At 43.4% G+C, this 17,114-nt stretch overlaps 1 protein-coding gene and 1 long non-coding RNA gene across 2 annotated transcripts in view; one reads left to right on the plus strand and one right to left on the minus strand.

Moving 5' to 3' along the window:
• Nucleotides 1–12,989, plus strand: part of dner (delta/notch-like EGF repeat containing) — a 142,786-nt gene extending 129,797 nt beyond the window's left edge. Inside the window, exons 9-13 of the mRNA XM_056282893.1 lie at nt 3,027–3,149; nt 11,090–11,203; nt 12,083–12,214; nt 12,366–12,612; nt 12,881–12,989. Of these exons, the coding sequence (XP_056138868.1) occupies nt 3,027–3,149; nt 11,090–11,203; nt 12,083–12,214; nt 12,366–12,612; nt 12,881–12,989 (725 nt within the window). The remainder of the gene's footprint in view (nt 1–3,026; nt 3,150–11,089; nt 11,204–12,082; nt 12,215–12,365; nt 12,613–12,880) is intronic.
• Nucleotides 12,990–14,169: 1,180 nt separating this feature from the next.
• Nucleotides 14,170–15,706, minus strand: LOC130115503 (uncharacterized). Its single transcript, XR_008810502.1, has 3 exons — nt 15,622–15,706; nt 14,965–15,045; nt 14,170–14,353 (listed from the first exon to the last, which is right to left on the minus strand). It is a non-coding gene; the product is annotated as an uncharacterized LOC130115503 (long non-coding RNA).
• Nucleotides 15,707–17,114: the final 1,408 nt, after the last annotated feature.

Raw genomic sequence — 17,114 nt, forward strand, 5'->3', positions numbered from 1 at the left:
ATAATTTCTAGTGGTCACTAATGAAATTTTACATCAAGTGTTGCTATAGGTTTGGTCATTCATTTGTTGACTGATTGATGGCTAATATTTCAAAACAAAGCCGTCCTTTTTCTACTTGGAAAGCAGCGTCAGTTTTTCCCCCTTAGAAATAGTTGATTTGCCACAGTTGTGTAGATTACATTCCATTACAGTCATGAAGTGCATTACAGTCCATTCAGAAATAGACACATTACCTTCACAAGTGCATGAACCGCAGTAGCTCCAGAACACATCGTTCTCTTTTATTAATTCAAACAACGGAGCGCCTTCAACCGTTGTAGCGTCCTGCAATACTGTTATCTAACACAGGAAACATGTTCCTTGGACAAACATAATGTGCCCTGTCCTCACCACAAGCGCCATCTTATTTTCTTCATTTTGTTTCTTACACATTGTGCCTTCTTTGTCCCTTTACCCTTCCATGTCTTTATCCTTCCTCTTATTCACCTCATCTCTTTCCCCTCTCATCCTCTGTTTTTCGGTTGCTATGGTGAAACAGCTGCTTTGTTAAGTGTTCCCGTGTGTGTATGTGTGTGTGTGTGTGTGTGTGTGTGTGTGTGTGTGTGTGTGTGTGTGTGTGTGTGTGTGTGTGTGTGTGTGTGTGTGTACGTGTCATGCTCTAAGCCATATCTGTGGCTGCATTAGTTGAGCAGATGCTGGCGTCCAATCGAATGGCTGTGCTCAGACAGCCCTGTCTAATGGTACTAGTGAGATTGGAGATTTGCAATTAATATCCCAGACACCATATTAACAATGAACAAATACACAATATGCACACGCACACTGACATGCTCATACATATACGCACACGTGCGTGTGCACCAACATGCACACACACACTTCAGACACCAGGTGGCATAATGATGAGGAGAAAAGGTCAATTATGGCCTAAACAGAGATATTGTGTGTGTGTGTGTGTGTGTGTGTGTGTGTGTGTGTGTGTGTGTCTACATGCATACTGAATGAAAGCTGTCGGTGACTGATATGCAAATAAACCATAGGTGCCTGCATGTGTGCATGGCTGCATGAGCGTATGTGTGTAGTATGTTAGACCGAGCAATGCTAGTGTGAGCATGTGTGTGTGTGTGTGTTTGTGTACCTTTATGCCTGCTGACATTCTGCCAGAAGACTGTAAGGGAGCTGATATGTTAAAGGATCCCTCTATCATGTTATCTGTCCCTCTGCTCAGAGGGGAAGCAGTGGGGCTCGCCGGGCAGCCAGCCAGCCTAGCTGCCCAGGGAAAGTGCACAGAGCCTGGGAAAGGCACTTGACATTTCACTGGCATTTTACTAAGAAACCCCGAGGACTGTTACCGGGCTCCTCATTAATTCCCCCACTTTGCTTCACCAAACACACAGTAGCTGTCGAGCAAGGGCTGTTGAAACTTTTTCTGTTTTTGGGAGCGGAGTGAGACATTTAGTTTGTCACCCTGAAACAGCCTAATGAATACACACCGCAACTTTTGTGTTTCGGGGGCCCCATGCGATATTGCTCAAAAAGTCCTTCTCTATAGCTTGTTGAAACATTTCTAAATATGCGCAATGGTTGGAAGTAGAGGATATGATCGGGCACTGTATATGACAATGTGTCCATCCTTAGATGCACAACAGTTAGATGGATTAAAAATGACTTATCAGCCTAATCGTAAATGAAATATATAAATGATGGGGGCAGTATGAAACACATTTAAACAGTATTATTGTACACTAACTTGCATGGCTTGCACTGACAGTTAATAAATCTTTCAATCTCCTCCATGTGGGTATAGGCCTGTGTGCAGGGCAGGCACTAATACCATTTACAGGCCAAGTAGATAAAATCAGCCACGTCACATTCACTTAAGTTCTAAGTGCTGGCTAAAAGCGAACCAGAGCTGTACCCATTTCTAGCTAATAGTATTGGATTGCTAATTGTTTTTCTTTTCTTTTCTTTTTTCTTTTTGCAAATTGTCTTGATGCATGCTCAATAATCCAGGAAAGAAAATCAAAGAAGGTTGAATCAGTTCATCTGGATATGTTTATTGACAGATACGTTTCATCACTTAGTTGATGTTACTTAGTTTTTTCAAATTGTAAATCACAATCAATTTATTTTGGTATATGTATTTTATTGTACTTCCATATCTGTAGTCTATTGTGTTTTTTTTGTAATGAAAGCTGTATATTTTAATTACACTGTATGTAAAGCCCAATTAGGGACAAGGGTTGAAAATTAGCAATAGTTATAAACCGTGCAGCCCATCAGTTTCATGCTCTGCATTGGGACTATGTTGAATTCCGTCATCCCTATCAAATAAGAATAAAATTCAAATTCTTTAACATATACTACTATTTGTCTGTTAAGTTGGTGCATTTTGTTACAACTGAGGAGAAAATAGAAGAATCTTTAAAATATATATTTTTTTGTGTCTTCTGACCTTGGATGTGATACTGTTTTTTGACACAAGAGGCTCCCTCTGCCTCAGTACAGAGCTGTCCTCCTATGGCCAACACTGCCCTGCATGCCGTTTGCATTCCAGGGTAATGAAAAGCGAAATTCTAGCTTTAGAAATGGTCTGTACATTTCTTTGAGTGTCAGTGATTATGTATCATATTTACAGTTTATGTTTTTTTAGTGTGCATGTAGTTTAAATCATGTGGGTTTGTATCAAAGCAGCAGTGAGGGTAGCCAGTAATGCGCTTATGTACCCTTGACCTTAAAGTTTCACCCCCTCATGCATAAGTACAGAATTTTCCAAACATTTCCTCTTGGGGATATAGTCTGCAATGCTTGTGCTTGGCAACTGCAAGGTGCAAATGTGTTTAACTTTATGAAAACAAAGCAAGGCATTGTTTGAAAAGTGCAATGTGTGTTCAGCAAAACCTCTCCATGGTCAACTAGGGTTTGAATTCCTCTCGAGATTGAATTAGCCACACAGCAGAAATACAACATGTAAATGTCCTTTGAAGTGTGAATATTTATTTTGTATATTTGTTTGTCCCATTCAGGCTATCATGGCTTGTACTGTGAGGAGGAATACAATGAGTGTCTGTCTGCTCCTTGCCAGAACTATGCCACCTGTAGGGACCTCATCAATGCCTATGAATGTGTTTGCACACCACAGTTTGAAGGTAAGTATGTGTTTCTGAATATATGTTTTTGTACATGATTCTTTTCACACATGTATGCATTCATCTGTTAATAAGCTTGGTTTTACGTGTAACGCCATCACAGGACTAAATTTCAACACCAGATCAGTGGTTCTCAACGTGGGGTGCGCGGACCCCTGGGGGTATGTGACCCATAGCCAGAGGCCATGAAATAATGTGCTGTAAATTATAAAATTGTGCTGTATCATTAAAAAAGTGTCGTATCTACAGATGGTGACCATTTGTCCCAATAAAACAAGCGTATTGTGTCCATTACTCCCACCCATGTTAGCTTTTAGCCAATAGAAACTGATATGATTGTGACACATCACTTCAGTCTGTCATTAATCGTTCACTTCACTCAGGGTGCAACAAATCATTCCTGCTGCTGCTTAGCTTGGCTTATTAGCCAGCTAGTTAGCTGGCGAACATGAAGACATATTTGAGTCAGTCCACATCGTCAAGTGATGCTAAGCCCAAACTAGCTTAATTGAGAAAATATGATGATAGTTATATCGAGTTTGGTTTTATTAAGAACAGGGATGGGAGACCAAAATGCGTCATGTGTCTTGAGGTACTAGCGAATGAAGCTATGAAGCCAGCCAAGCTAAAGTGACATCTGATTACAAAGCACCCAGAATTTAATGGCAAAACAAAATAATTTTCCATCAAAAGATCACGGAATACACCCGCCAGAAAACATGGGTGGTGAACCTGACCACAACTTCAGAGAAAGCACAGAAGGCTTCTTATTTGGTGGCTCAATGGATTGCTAAAAGTAAGAAGCCACACACAATTGCACAAGAAATCATACTTCCAGTGGCGGTTGAAATGTGTGAAATTATGCTTGAGACGGAGGCAGCTGATAAACTGGAATCTGTACCTTTCTCAAATGACACTGTGAGGAGGAAAATTGAAGAACTCTCAGCTGACATTCAGTCACAGCTACTGGATAGATTGCATTCCTGTGAGCCATTTTCTATTCAGGTGGACGAATCAAAAGACATTGCCAGTGCAGCTCAGTTGATGTTTCGGTTCGTTATCCGTGGGAAGGGAACATTTTGGAGGACTCTCTGTTCTGCAAGGAGGTGCCTGGCAGGTCAACTGGTAAGGAAATATTCAGACTCCTGGATGCTTTCATGACTGAAGCGGGACTGAGCTGGGAAAAATATGTAGCCATTTTTACGGATGGTGTGGCGTCAATGATGGGCAGAAAGAGTGGGAGTATTGCACAGATAAAGGCTGTCAACCCAAAGCTTATGGCTATGCACTGTATGCAGCATCAGCAGGTGCTCGCATCCAAAGGCATGGAATCAGACCTTCACTCTGTTTTGAACACAGCTGTGATTGTAGTTAATTTTGTGAAGTCAAGGGCAATGCATTCATGTTTGTTTGGACAACTTTATAGGGAGATGGATGCTGGGGATGACGCACTGCTATTTCACTCTGAAGTGTGATGGATCCCTTGTGTTAAAGCTTTGCAGGGGGTGTTTGAGCTATGCAGTGAGATGTCAGTTTATCAGGGAGGACAAACCCGACATCGCAGAGTTTTTTTTCCGACCCAGAATGTATACTCAAGTGGACATATCTTGCTCAACAGCCTCAACATGTCTATCCACGAAGGCTATGCATCTATCCTGGAAATCAATGACAAAATCCTTGCCTTTGTGAAGAAAACAGAGCTATGGAGAAGAAGGATACAAGATGGAGTAACAGATATGTTCCCCCAACTGACTGGGTTTCTCCACACAAACAACCTGTCTGTGGCTATAGTGAGAGAGGTAGCCACCTCTCACCTCACTGCACTGAGCGAGCACTTCAGCTCATACTTCTCCAGTGTGAACACTGAATGGGACTGGGTGTGGGATCCCTTTGTCCCAGCTGCAACAGGTGGCTTTACTGGTAAGGCAGGAGAGGAGTGTAGTGGACATATCCTGTGATAGGACATTGAACACCCGATTCAAGCAGGTGCCTTGTGCAGACTTTTGGCCCTCCCTCTCACATGAGTATCCTGAACTCACTTGCCGAAGCCATGCGAGTATTGCTCCCCTTTCCTACCACTTACCTCTGTGAGTCATCCTTCTCCACTTTGACTGCAATGAAGATTAAGTACAAGGCTCGTTTGGATGTGGAGAATGATCTTAGAGTCTGCTTGTCATTCATCACTCCAAGAATGGAGAAACTGTGATGTGAGAGAGGCCCACCCATCTCATTAATTTAGGTGATCTCATCAAATGAGTTCTTGCAAATTGTGTGAGATAAGAATGTGATGCAGCCTAATGCAAATAATCCAGTCAACATTTTCTGAAGTAATAGGCTGAATTGCTATAATGTGTTCTGTAGCACTGTTATGATAACTTCTTTTATGATTTGTTCAGCACTTTCTGCCAATGATTTGAACAAGGAGCAATAAGTTCTTCTTTTTTTTTTTAAGTTAAAGCACTTACTGAAAGTCAGCTTTAGACTGGTAATTTTAAATGTCTGGGTTTATTGGGACCATTCCAGTCTTGCTAATGTTCATTTTCTGAAAGCTCTTAAGATGAATTACTTGAAAAAGTATAAATACTGTCAAGTTGAGTTCAAATGCAATTTGAATAAAATGACCCTCTGTTTAAAAGTATATAAGTGGTATTAACATCATTCAAATTGAAACGTGTTTCTGTTTATCTATGAGCTACTACTACTACTACTACTTTCGACTGCTCCCGTTAGTGGGCGCCACAGTTGATCATCCGTTTCCATTTCTTCCTGTCTTCTGCATCGTCCTCTGTCACACCAGCCACCTGCATGTCCTTCACCACATCCATAAACCTCCTCTTTGGTCTTCCTCTTTTCCTCTTCCCTGGAAGCTCCATATTCAGCATCCTTCTCCCAATATACCCAGCATCTCTCCTCCACACATGACCAAGCCATCTCAATCTTGCCTCTCTTGCTTTGTCTCCAAACCGTCCAACCTGAGCTTTCCCTCTAATACAATTGTTCCTAATCCTGTCCTTCTTTGTCATTCTCAATGAAAATTTTAGCATCTTCAACTCTGCCACTTCCAGCTCCACCTCCTGTCTTTTCATCAGTGCCACTGTCTCCAAACCATATAACATAGCTGGTCTCACAACCATCTTATAAACCTTCCCTTTGACTCTTGCTGGTACCCGTCTGTCGCAAATCACTCCTGACACCCTTCTCCACCCACTCCATCCTGCCTGCACTCTGTTCTTCACGTATCTTCTGCACTCGACGTTATTTTTGACATTTGACCCCAAGTATTTAAGCTCATACGCCTTTGTCACCTCTACTCCTTGCATCCTCACCATTCCACTGTCCTCCCTCTCATTCATGCGTAGGTATTCCGTCTTGCTCCTACTGACTTCCATTCCTCTTTTCTCCAGTTCATACCTCCACCTCTCCAGGCTCTCCTCAACCTGCACCCTACTCTCGCTATAGATCACAATGTCATCCGCAAACATCATAGTCCAGAGACTCCTGGCTGATCTCGTCCGTCAACCTGTCCATCACCATTGCAAACAACAAAAGGGCTCAGAGCCGACCCTTGATGTACTAATACCACCTCCACCTTGAACCCATCTGTCTTTCCAACCCCACACCTCACCATTGTCACACTTCCCTCATACATATCCTGCACCACTCCTACATACTTCTCTGCAACTCTTGACTTCCTCATACAATACCACACCTCCTCTCTGGGACCCTGTCATATGCTTTCTCTATATCCACAAAGACACAATGGCCTTCTCTACACTTCTCAGTCAACATTCTCAAAGCAGACATCGCATCTATAGTGCTCTTTCGTGGCATGAAACCATACTGCTGCTCGCTAATAGTCACCTCTCCTCTTAACCTAGCTTCTATTACTCTTTCCCATATCTTCATGGTGTGGCTGATCAACTTTATACCTCTGTAGTTGCTACAGTTCTGCACATCGCCCTTATTCCTGAATATCAGTACCAGTATGCTGCTTCTCCACTCCTCAGGTATCCTCTCACTTTCCAAGATAGTGTTAAACAATCGAGTTAAAAACTCCACTGCCATCTCTCTTAAACATCTCCATGCCTCCACAGGTACAGTGCATCTGGAAAGTATTCACACCCCTTCACTTTCCCCACATTTTGTTATGTTACAGCCTTGATCAAATTCCTTTTTTTTCTCATCAATCTACATACAATACCCCGTAATGACAAAGTGAAAAAGGTTTTGTAGAAATTTTTGCAAATTTATCAAAAATAAAAAACTGAAATATTGCATGTACATAAGTATTCACACCCTTTACTCGGTACTTGGTTGAGGCACCCTTGGCAGCGATTACAGCTTCAAGTCTTCTTGGGTATGAAGCTACAAGCTTGGCACACCTATATTTGGGGTATTTCTCCCATTCTTCTCTGCAGATCCTCTCGAGCTCTGTAAGGTTAGATGGGGAGCGTCGCCGCACAGCTATTTTCAGGTCTTTCCAGAGATGTTCAATGGGGTTCAAGTCTGGGCTCTGGCTGGGCCACTCAAGGACATTCACAGACTTGTCCCGAAGCCACTCCTTCATTGTCTTGGCTGTGTGCTTAGGGTCGTTGTCGTGTTGAAAGGTAAACCTTCGTCCCAGTCTGAGGTCCTGAGCACTCTGGAGCAGGTTTTCATCAAGGATCTCTCTGTACTTGGCTCCATTCATCTTTCCCTCGATGCTGACTAGTCTCCCAGTTCCTGCTGCTGAAAACCATCCCCACAGCATGATGCTGCCACCACCATGCTTCACTGTAGGGATGGTATTAGCAAGGTGATGAGAGGTGCCTGGTTTCCTCCAGACGTGACGTTTGGCATTCAGGCCAAAGAGTTCAATCTTGGTTTCATCAGACCAGAGAATCTGGTTTCTCGTGGTCTGAGAGTCCTTTAGGTGCTTTCTGGCAAACTCCAAGCGGGCTGTCATGTGCCTTTTACTGAGCAGAGGCTTCCGTCTGGCCACTCTACCATAAAGGCCTGATTGGTGGAGTGCTGCAGAGATGGTTGTCCTTCTGGAAGGTTCTCCCATCTCCACAGAGGAACGCTGGAGCTCTGTCAGAGTGACTATCGGGTTCTTGGTCACCTCCCTGACCAAGGCCCTTCTCCCCCGATTGCTCAGTTTGGCTGGGCGGCCAGCTCTAGAAAGAGTCCTGGTGGATCCAAACTTCTTCCATTTGCGAATGATGGAGACCACTGCGCTCTTCAGGACCTTCAAAGCTGTAGAACATTTTTTGTACCCTTCCCCCAGATCTGTGCCTCGATACAATCCTGTCTCGGAGGTCCACAGACAATTCCTTTGACTTCATGGCTTGGTTTCTGCTCTGACATGCACTGTCAACAGTGGGACCTTATATAGACAGGTGTGTGCCTTTCCAAATCATGTCCAATCAATTGAATTTACTACAGGTGGACCCCAATCAAGATGTAGAAACATCTCAAGGATGATCAGTGGAAACAGGATGAACCTGAGCTCAATTTTGAGTTTCATAGCAAAGGGTGTGAATACTTATGTACATGCAATATTTCAGTTTTTTTATTTTTAATAAATTTGGAAATATGTCTACAAAACCTTTTTCGCTTTGTCATTATGGGCTATTGTATGTAGATTGATGAGGAAAAAAGGGAATTTAATCCATTTTGGAATAAGGCTGTAACATAACAAAATGTGGGGAAAGTGAAGGGGTGTGAATACTTTCCGGATGCCCTGTATGTCATCAGGGCCAACTGCCTTTCCACTCTTCATCCTCTTCATAGCTGCCCTCACTTCCTCCTAGCTAATTCACTGCTCTTCCTGATTCACTATCCTCACAGCATCCAACCTTCTCTCTCTCTCATTTTCTTCATTCATCAGCCTCTCAAAAGTATTCCTTCCACCTTCTCAGCACACTCTCCTCATTTGTCAGCACATTTCAGTCTCTATCTTTGATCGCTCTAACCTGCTGCACATCCTTCCCAGCTCGGTCCCTCTGTCTAGCCAATCGGTACAAGTCCTTTTCTTTTTCCTTAGTGTCTAACCTGTCATACAACTCACCATATGCCTTTGCCACTTCTCTCTTCACTTTACACTGCATCTCCTTGTACTCCTGTCTACTTTCTTCATCTCTCTGACTATCCCACTTCTTCTTTGCCAAGCTCTTCCTCTGTATACTTTGCTGTACTTCCTCATTCCACCGCTACGTCTCCTTGTCTTCCTTCCTCTGTCCTGATGACACACCAAGTACCTTCCTAGCTGTCTCCCTCACTATTTCTGCAGTGCTTGCCCAGCCATCTGGCAGCTCTTCACTACCACCCAGTGCCTGTCTTATACTCCTGCCTGAACTCCACTCAACAGTCTTCCTTCTTCAACTTCCACCATTTGATCTTTGGCTCTGCCTTCACTTGCTTCCTCTTCTTGGTCTCCAAAGTCATCCTACAGAACACCATCTGATGCTGCCTAGCTACGTTCTCCCCTGTCACCACCGTACAGTCTCCAGTCCCTTTTAGATTGTGCCTCCTACATAAGATATAGTCCACCTGTGTGCACTTTCCTCCACTCTTGAATGTCACCCTGTGTTCCTCCCTCTTCTTGAAATATGTATTCACCACGGCCATTTCCATCCTTTTTGCAAAATCCACCACCATCTGTCCTTCCACTTTTCTCTCCTTGACACCATACCTACTCATCACCTCTGTTCCCTTCACCAACATGCCCATTGCAGTCCACTCCAATCACCACTCTCTCCTCCTTGGGTACCCTCTCCACCACTTCATGCAACTCACTCCAGAATTCTTCTTTCTTTTCCATCTCACACCCAACTTGCGGGGCATATGTGATGATAACATTCATCAATACACCTTCATTTTCCAGCTTCATACTCATCACTCTGTCTGACACTCTCTTCACCTCCAGCACACTCTTGATATACTCTTCCTTCAGAATTACCCTTGCCCCATTTCTCCTCCCATTAGTACCATGGTAGAAGAGTTTGAACCCACCTCCAATGTGCCTGGCCTTACTCCCCTTCCACCTGGTATCTTGCACACACAGTATACCTACCGTTCTTCTTTCCATCATATCAGCCAGCTCTCTCCCTTTACTAGTCATAGTGCCAACATTCAAAGTTCCCACTCTCACCTCCACACTCCTACCCTTCCTCCTCTCTAGCTGCCTCTGGACATGCCTTCCCCCTCTCCTTTTCCTTCGCGCAACAGCAGCATAGTTTCCACCGGCACCCTGCTGGCTAACAGTACTGGTGGCGGTCATTGGTAACCCGGGCCTCAACCGATCCGGTATGGAAATCTGATTTATGAGCCGCATATTTGATTTGGCAAAGATTTTACGCCGGGTGCCCTTCCTGACGCAACCTCCCCATTTATCCGGGCTTAGGACCAGCACTAAGAATGCACTGGCTTGTGCATCCTCAGTGGCTGGGTTCTGTTCATCTATGAAACAGGTCTGAAATATTTAGCTTGAAAGTTTTAGAATACAAATACTTGGCATCTAAGAGTACAAATGGTAGTAAGCATATGCTTAATTGGTGTTATGATTATGAGGGGGTCCTAGAAAAAATAATTCCCCCTGTAAGGGGTCCCTGGCCCCAAAAAGTTTGAGAGCCGCTAGTTGAAGTGACTATATGAATCTATAAATTGTGTGAAGGGATAATGAATGTTCTATGTGGTGCCATAATGTCAAGTAGATAAACTTAAATCCTTTTAGCCATTATTTATTTCAATCAATCATTCTCGCTCATACATTTTTAATTATGAAGTAAATATCCCAGCAGGTAAAAGTTACGAAATATCAGGTACTATGTGCATATTTATGTGTGTGTGTGTGTGTGTGTGTGTGTGTGTGTGTGTGTGTGTGTGTGCATGTGTCCCTATGTGCATTCATGTGTGCATGTTTTCTTTTGTGTGTTTCCTTTTGTGTTTGACTCATGAAGGCAGACACTGTGAAATCTACAAGGACCCATGTCTGAAGTTGCGCTGCCAGAATGGAGGCCACTGTGAGAATGCAGGACTCAATGCCTCCTGTATCTGCCCCCCTGGATACCTAGGTTAGCACACTCAGCATGCTTTGAATCAGCCTCTGCACCTTGACTGACCCCAGTATGTGTTTGATTATAGAAGAACTGCTTGAGATGTTACCTGTGTTTATACAAAAAGGTTCATGGGGTGAAAAAATTGTCAGAAAAGAACTTTTTAAGTAACTTAAGTTTATTTAAATGAAATAGCAATGACATTTAAGCATATGTATATTGTAATGATCACGGATGAATAGACTTGCTAGCCCTTGGCTAACGGGTCAGACCCTTTAGTCGACTGGTTAGCACAGTCTCCTGGGGTTCGGGCAACCCAAGTTTGCCTCCCGGCTGCGGTAGATTCCCGGCTGACCCCTGAATTCACTACATTGGTGTCAGAAGCGGGATGGTGAGACCGTGAGGCCATCGGAAGCGTGTGCGCCCAGAGGCGTGAGGGAGCTGGTATGCTGAAGCATGGGGATGCACTTCCCAAAGGAGGGGGCTAGTGTAACAATCACGGATGAATAGACTCACTAGCCCTTGGCTAACGGGTCGGACTCTTTAGTTGACTGGTTAACGTCATCGCCCATGGTACGGGAGACCCGGGTTTGCGTCCTGGGTGCGGTGGTTCTCGGCTGCCCCCTGAATTCGCTACAAAATGTTGCCTCAGACCCCCCCCCCCCACCACCACCAAAAAAAACAAAACCTGGCACTGCCCATGGTCCCAGCTTGTACATTTTTGTGTTATTGAGAGAATAAAAATATCCAGCATCGTCAACTTTTTGTCATTGTTGCTGTAGTAGTACTACTAGTGGTAGTAATAATTATAGTATTATGTAGTAGTACTAGTAGTAGTAGTACTAGTAGTAGTGGTGGTTGTTGTAGAGGCTAATGGAATCTTCTGTTTTCTAACAGGAGAGAGCTGTGAGCTGGATGTCAATGAGTGCGAGAGCAACCCCTGTCATCATGGTGGCACCTGCATCGACCAATCAAACAGCTTCACCTGTCACTGTCCTCCGGGGTGGGTGGGACCCAGCTGTGAGATCCGTAAGTCAATCTGCAGATAAACCCTCAGTTTAAATATTTATCAAAAGCGACACATGCAGAAAAAATCCCAACACAGCTCCACATGTTTCGTGTGTGTGTGTGTGTGTGTGTGTGTGTGTGTGTGTGTGTGTGTACATATAAACTTCTCCAGACTTGCAGTGGAAGCCAGCGCACCCCGAAGACACTCTGACCAACATGCCCCGTCATTCCCTCTACATCATCATTGGCGCTCTCTGTGTGGCTTTTGTCCTCATGCTCATCATCCTCATCGTGGGCATCTGCCGCATCAGCCGCATCGAGTACCAGGGCTCGTCGCGCCATGCCTACCAGGAGTTCTACAACTGCCGCAGCATCGACAGCGAGTTCAGCAATGCCATCGCCTCCATCCGCCACGCCAGGTAAGTCGTGTTCTTTCTTAAAACTGGTATTAAACAGAAAAGTAAGACATTAAAAAAAGGTGTGATTATTTTCTTTTTTTTTCTTGCCTTATGATTGTCTACAGGTAGAGGAAATGATTTTACACACCTTTGTGTTTGCTACAAATATCACTGATTTTAAACCACTAGAAAGCAAAGTGTGGTCAAATGCTTGCCATTACAATGCAAGGATGCAGGCTCATTACTTGAAGCAAATGACAACATGCTATTAATGTGTGTGCTTTCTCAGATTTGGGAAGAAGTCTAGGCCTGCTATGTATGATGCCACTCCTATCACCTATGAAGACTACAGCCCTGATGACAAGCCTCTGGTCACCCTCATCAAAACTAAAGATTAGTAAAAGACAACCAAATGTACACATCACATGTGCACACACACACATGTACAGATGTGCAAGTACAGATGTGCATGAATCCACGCATACAGAAAGTTAGTATAAATCTTAGACTATTTCTTTAGAAAAAAAAAAAGCAAAATGTACTGATAACGCAAACGTGTAATTTTATCCATATATTTTCCTGTCAGCATCGACTATGGCTAGATTGTAGCACCATACTTAACATCCCTTAAGTTGTCAGTGATGGATGAGACTACCATTTACCTTGTTTATGGCTTCTGCTGTCCAATAGAATGATGATTTTAGTCCCTACTAATCCCTACCATCAGGTGTGTAGGTGGGGTCAGCCACACATGAACCCAGTTTCCAATTGTAGACTCAGAAAGTGGTGCTGATAAATGTCCTAACATGTGTGGTAGAAATAGGTGCACTCCTAGTTGTGCAAACACTGTACCTTTCGATATTCTACAGATCTGCAGTAGGTTGCCTTACTTGGTGCATGGGTAGATTTGATGTTTTCTCTGTATTGTTTCGAAAACTCTTTGTATTTCGTTGTTGATATTTTTAGTTATAGTTGTATTTCTGTGGGTCAGTTTTGTGCCATTTTTTTTTCTTTAGGTAATTTGTGGTTGGTAGATTACAAAAAAAAAAAATCATGTGATAAAATCACAGTCCGGTGGGAGCTGATGGAACAACGCGTTTTCTCAATGCATCTGTCGTCCTGTTCTTTACATGCAAGATACTTAATGGTGTAGCAATAGCAGATAAATGGTAATACTGCTTAAGAGAAATTGGCATACTGTGACCCTCCTCTTCTATTTATTTATTTATTTATTTCACTTCTTTCTACTTCCTTTTGTCAAGTGCAATTGTACAGTACACTCAAATGTTTAGAGACACAATACAGGCATAAATGTCCTAGGGGGCAGTCCATGGATTTCAGCATCTTCTCAATGCCCATATATATAGTTCCCATTCTCAAGAAACAGGAATGAATAGTGACATTCATCCACAAATACAGAGAAAACGGATAAATATACACTTTCAAAGAAAACATATGCAGGGTTCACATTTAGATGAGGAGAAAATAAATCCACCAGAATTGTTTCACTATCTTTTAGATCACGTCAATTGAAAAAATATGAAATAATTGGGGACCATTTAGTCAAGAATACGCCTGTTTTTAATTGTAAGCTTGTAGTTATGTTTTCCACGTAGTAAACATCCTTAACCTTCTCCCTCCGTTGTGTTACCGCGGGGCTGCGGCCTCAGCCAGGAGACTGTGATCCTCTTCATAGCAGTTAGAGGAAGGATTCTCAGTAGTGATGTCTGAATGTTGTCTTCTGCATTTTCTGCTAATATTCCTGATAAAAAGCACCATCCTATTAATTTGAATTATGACGTGGCCAAGAGAAGGATATATTCTAAAGTCACAAGTTAATAGATGTACATATGCTGTATATGTGTTGAGATTTCTGTACAAATAAATTGCTAGTATTGACAATGTTGAACTGTTTCTCTGTGAGGGTTTCTTTGAAGGAATGGTCTGTGACTGGCTGGGTGAGCTTAGGGCTAAAAGAGAAAAAGGAGGAGTGACAAGATGAGGTAGATGGTGATAGAGGAGAAGAAGTAGAGAAGCATGGCAAAGGAAGAGGAGGAGAGGGGGTGAGCTAGAGGAAGCACATGAGAAAGTGGATTAAGAGGAGGAAGATGATAATGGTCGTGATGATGGCGGCTAGCCCAGTTTACTCCAGTGTTTGCATCCGTCTGTGTCCTGCCAAACAATCCCTCTGTCTGTGCAGCTGTTTCCCACTCAAGGTCAGGGCCATGACCCCGAGTCATGTTTTGCCAATAGAGTCAGCCAATTCTCGTTTTCTTTTCTTTTTAAAGACAGCAACCACCTGATCACCTATGTTAAATGATGTAATAATAAAGAATGAAAATAAAGAATAGTTAAAAAAAAACATCTACTCACCTGATGTCCTGTCTGAATCCAATCCAAAGTAGTCCCCAGTGTATTTGTGGAAATGGAGCAGCAAAGCTGAGTGATGTAAAACTGTACACAATAATAGCATAAGATGACGGAAAACGCAGCAAGCATTTTTCGAAAAAGCAATAGCATGAATAATCTATGCAGGTGAGATTAAAAACCTAAGAAGCTTAAAGAAACAGTCCGCCTCAGCACAACATGGCAGCAGGAGTGACAAGCGGGGAGAGGAGAACTGTGTAAATCTGCTGCAGCATGCTCACATCCAGAAGGCGGCGGAGAGAGAAGAACAGAATCTGTGTGTTGAGTCATTGGGATTACACGAGGCTGTATCCCAGTTTCAATGGTGCAGAAAAATCCAAATCAATGGCAACAAGGATGCGGCTGCTGTATTTAATTGTAACAGATCACTACATCTAACCACTTAGAAAAGCGTCAGCCTGGAGCTTTAGTTTTGTCCTATGATTACTACCATTACCTTTTTTGTCGCTATCGCAGGTAACTATGGAGTCGATGATAACGTGGAGGAAAAAGTTAAGGCCCACTGTTCAAAGCTCCATATCCAACACATCTCTTTTGCAATGCATGGATTGTGGTTGCTTCACAGCAAGAAGGTCCTAGGTTCCAGCCCCAGGGTTGTCCTACCTTGGGGGTCATCCAGAGTCGTCCTCTGTGTGGAGTTTGCATGTTCTCCCCGTGTCTGCGTGGGTTTCCTCCAGGTGCTCCAGTTTCCTCCCACAGTCCAAAGACATGTAGGTCAGTTGAATCAGCCATACTAAATTGTTCCTAGGTGTGAATGTGTGTGTGTGTGTGTGTGTGTGTGTGTGTGTGTGTGTGTGTGTGTGTGTGTGTGTGTGTGTGTGTGTGTGTGTGTGGCAGACCTGTGTTGGCCTGGCGGCCTGTCCAGGGTGTCTCCCCGCCTGCCGCCCAACGACTGCTGGGATAGGCTCCAGCATCCCCACGACCCTGAGAGCAGGATAAGCGGTTCGGATAATGGATGGATGGATGGATGGATGGATGGATGAATGGATCTCATGGAGATTGAGAGCCAATGTGGGAATCCATTCAGTTTTGCAGTTTGTGGAGGAAGGGACAAATGAGTGAAAGTAGAGGGGTTAAATGGAGTGGTAAAACCCCTGCTTTTACTGATGGTACCAACAGACTTTTGTCACTTTACCGACAACGTGATTTTTCTGCTCATTGTTACACAAACCATGACTCAGACCCATAGGAAACAAGTGGTTGAAAGTAAAGCTAACTTCTGATTTTGTGACAAGATCAACTTGCATCATCAGAAAGTACTAACGAAGACTCAGTGGCGAAGACGTCAGTGTTAAAACAACAAAGGCCTACACAGCTCCGGGGGACACCATGCGTTGTTATGACTCCATCCAATCTACATACAGTTATAAAAGCGTACCATTTATCATTTATTATCATACATTATCATTTTTGTCTGTTTAGAGGGCACTGGCATTGCCAATCAATAGTCCAACTGATGTTGATTATTATTTTTCCAATTATTGTTTTTTATCGTCAACCAGGTCTGATTCATTTGTGTCTCATTTTCTCAGTGTCCGATGAGTACGTTTAGTGTGTGCCTGACATTTCCTCTACGCTGAAACACAAAATACTTCATAATCACAGCCACGTGTTGGTCGATCGGTTTTGGAGAATTTTCGGTTTGCCTTTTGGTGAAGCACATAAAATGATCAAATAAATTTTGCGATGTTTCAATAATTCCATCAGCCCTTGTAATAGCTGACAAGAGGACCAACCACAACAGGGCTTACGTCACAAGAAGAACCATTTTGGAAATAAGATGAAAAGGATGATTTGCAAGCCAATAATTCTGCACCATCCGCCTCTCTCCCATTGTCTTTTACATGTGCGTACCCAGCAGGCTGAAGTGACCTCCGTGGGAAAGACCATATATGGCTGGCTGGTCTTGTGAACGGCCTCAGTGACCTCAGGCTCAATCCAGATGTTCCCCAAGTAAACATCTCTAAATACAGACTGGGACTGTGGAATCTAGTCACTCACCACACCTACACATTTACTCAAAACACCGCACAAACACACAAAAGAGGGGCCCTGGAGGAGCTGATAATGATTCTCACCTTTGGTTGTGGTCTGAG

Source organism: Lampris incognitus, chromosome 7 (assembly GCF_029633865.1).
Source record: "Lampris incognitus isolate fLamInc1 chromosome 7, fLamInc1.hap2, whole genome shotgun sequence".
Classification (NCBI taxonomy): domain Eukaryota; kingdom Metazoa; phylum Chordata; class Actinopteri; order Lampriformes; family Lampridae; genus Lampris; species Lampris incognitus.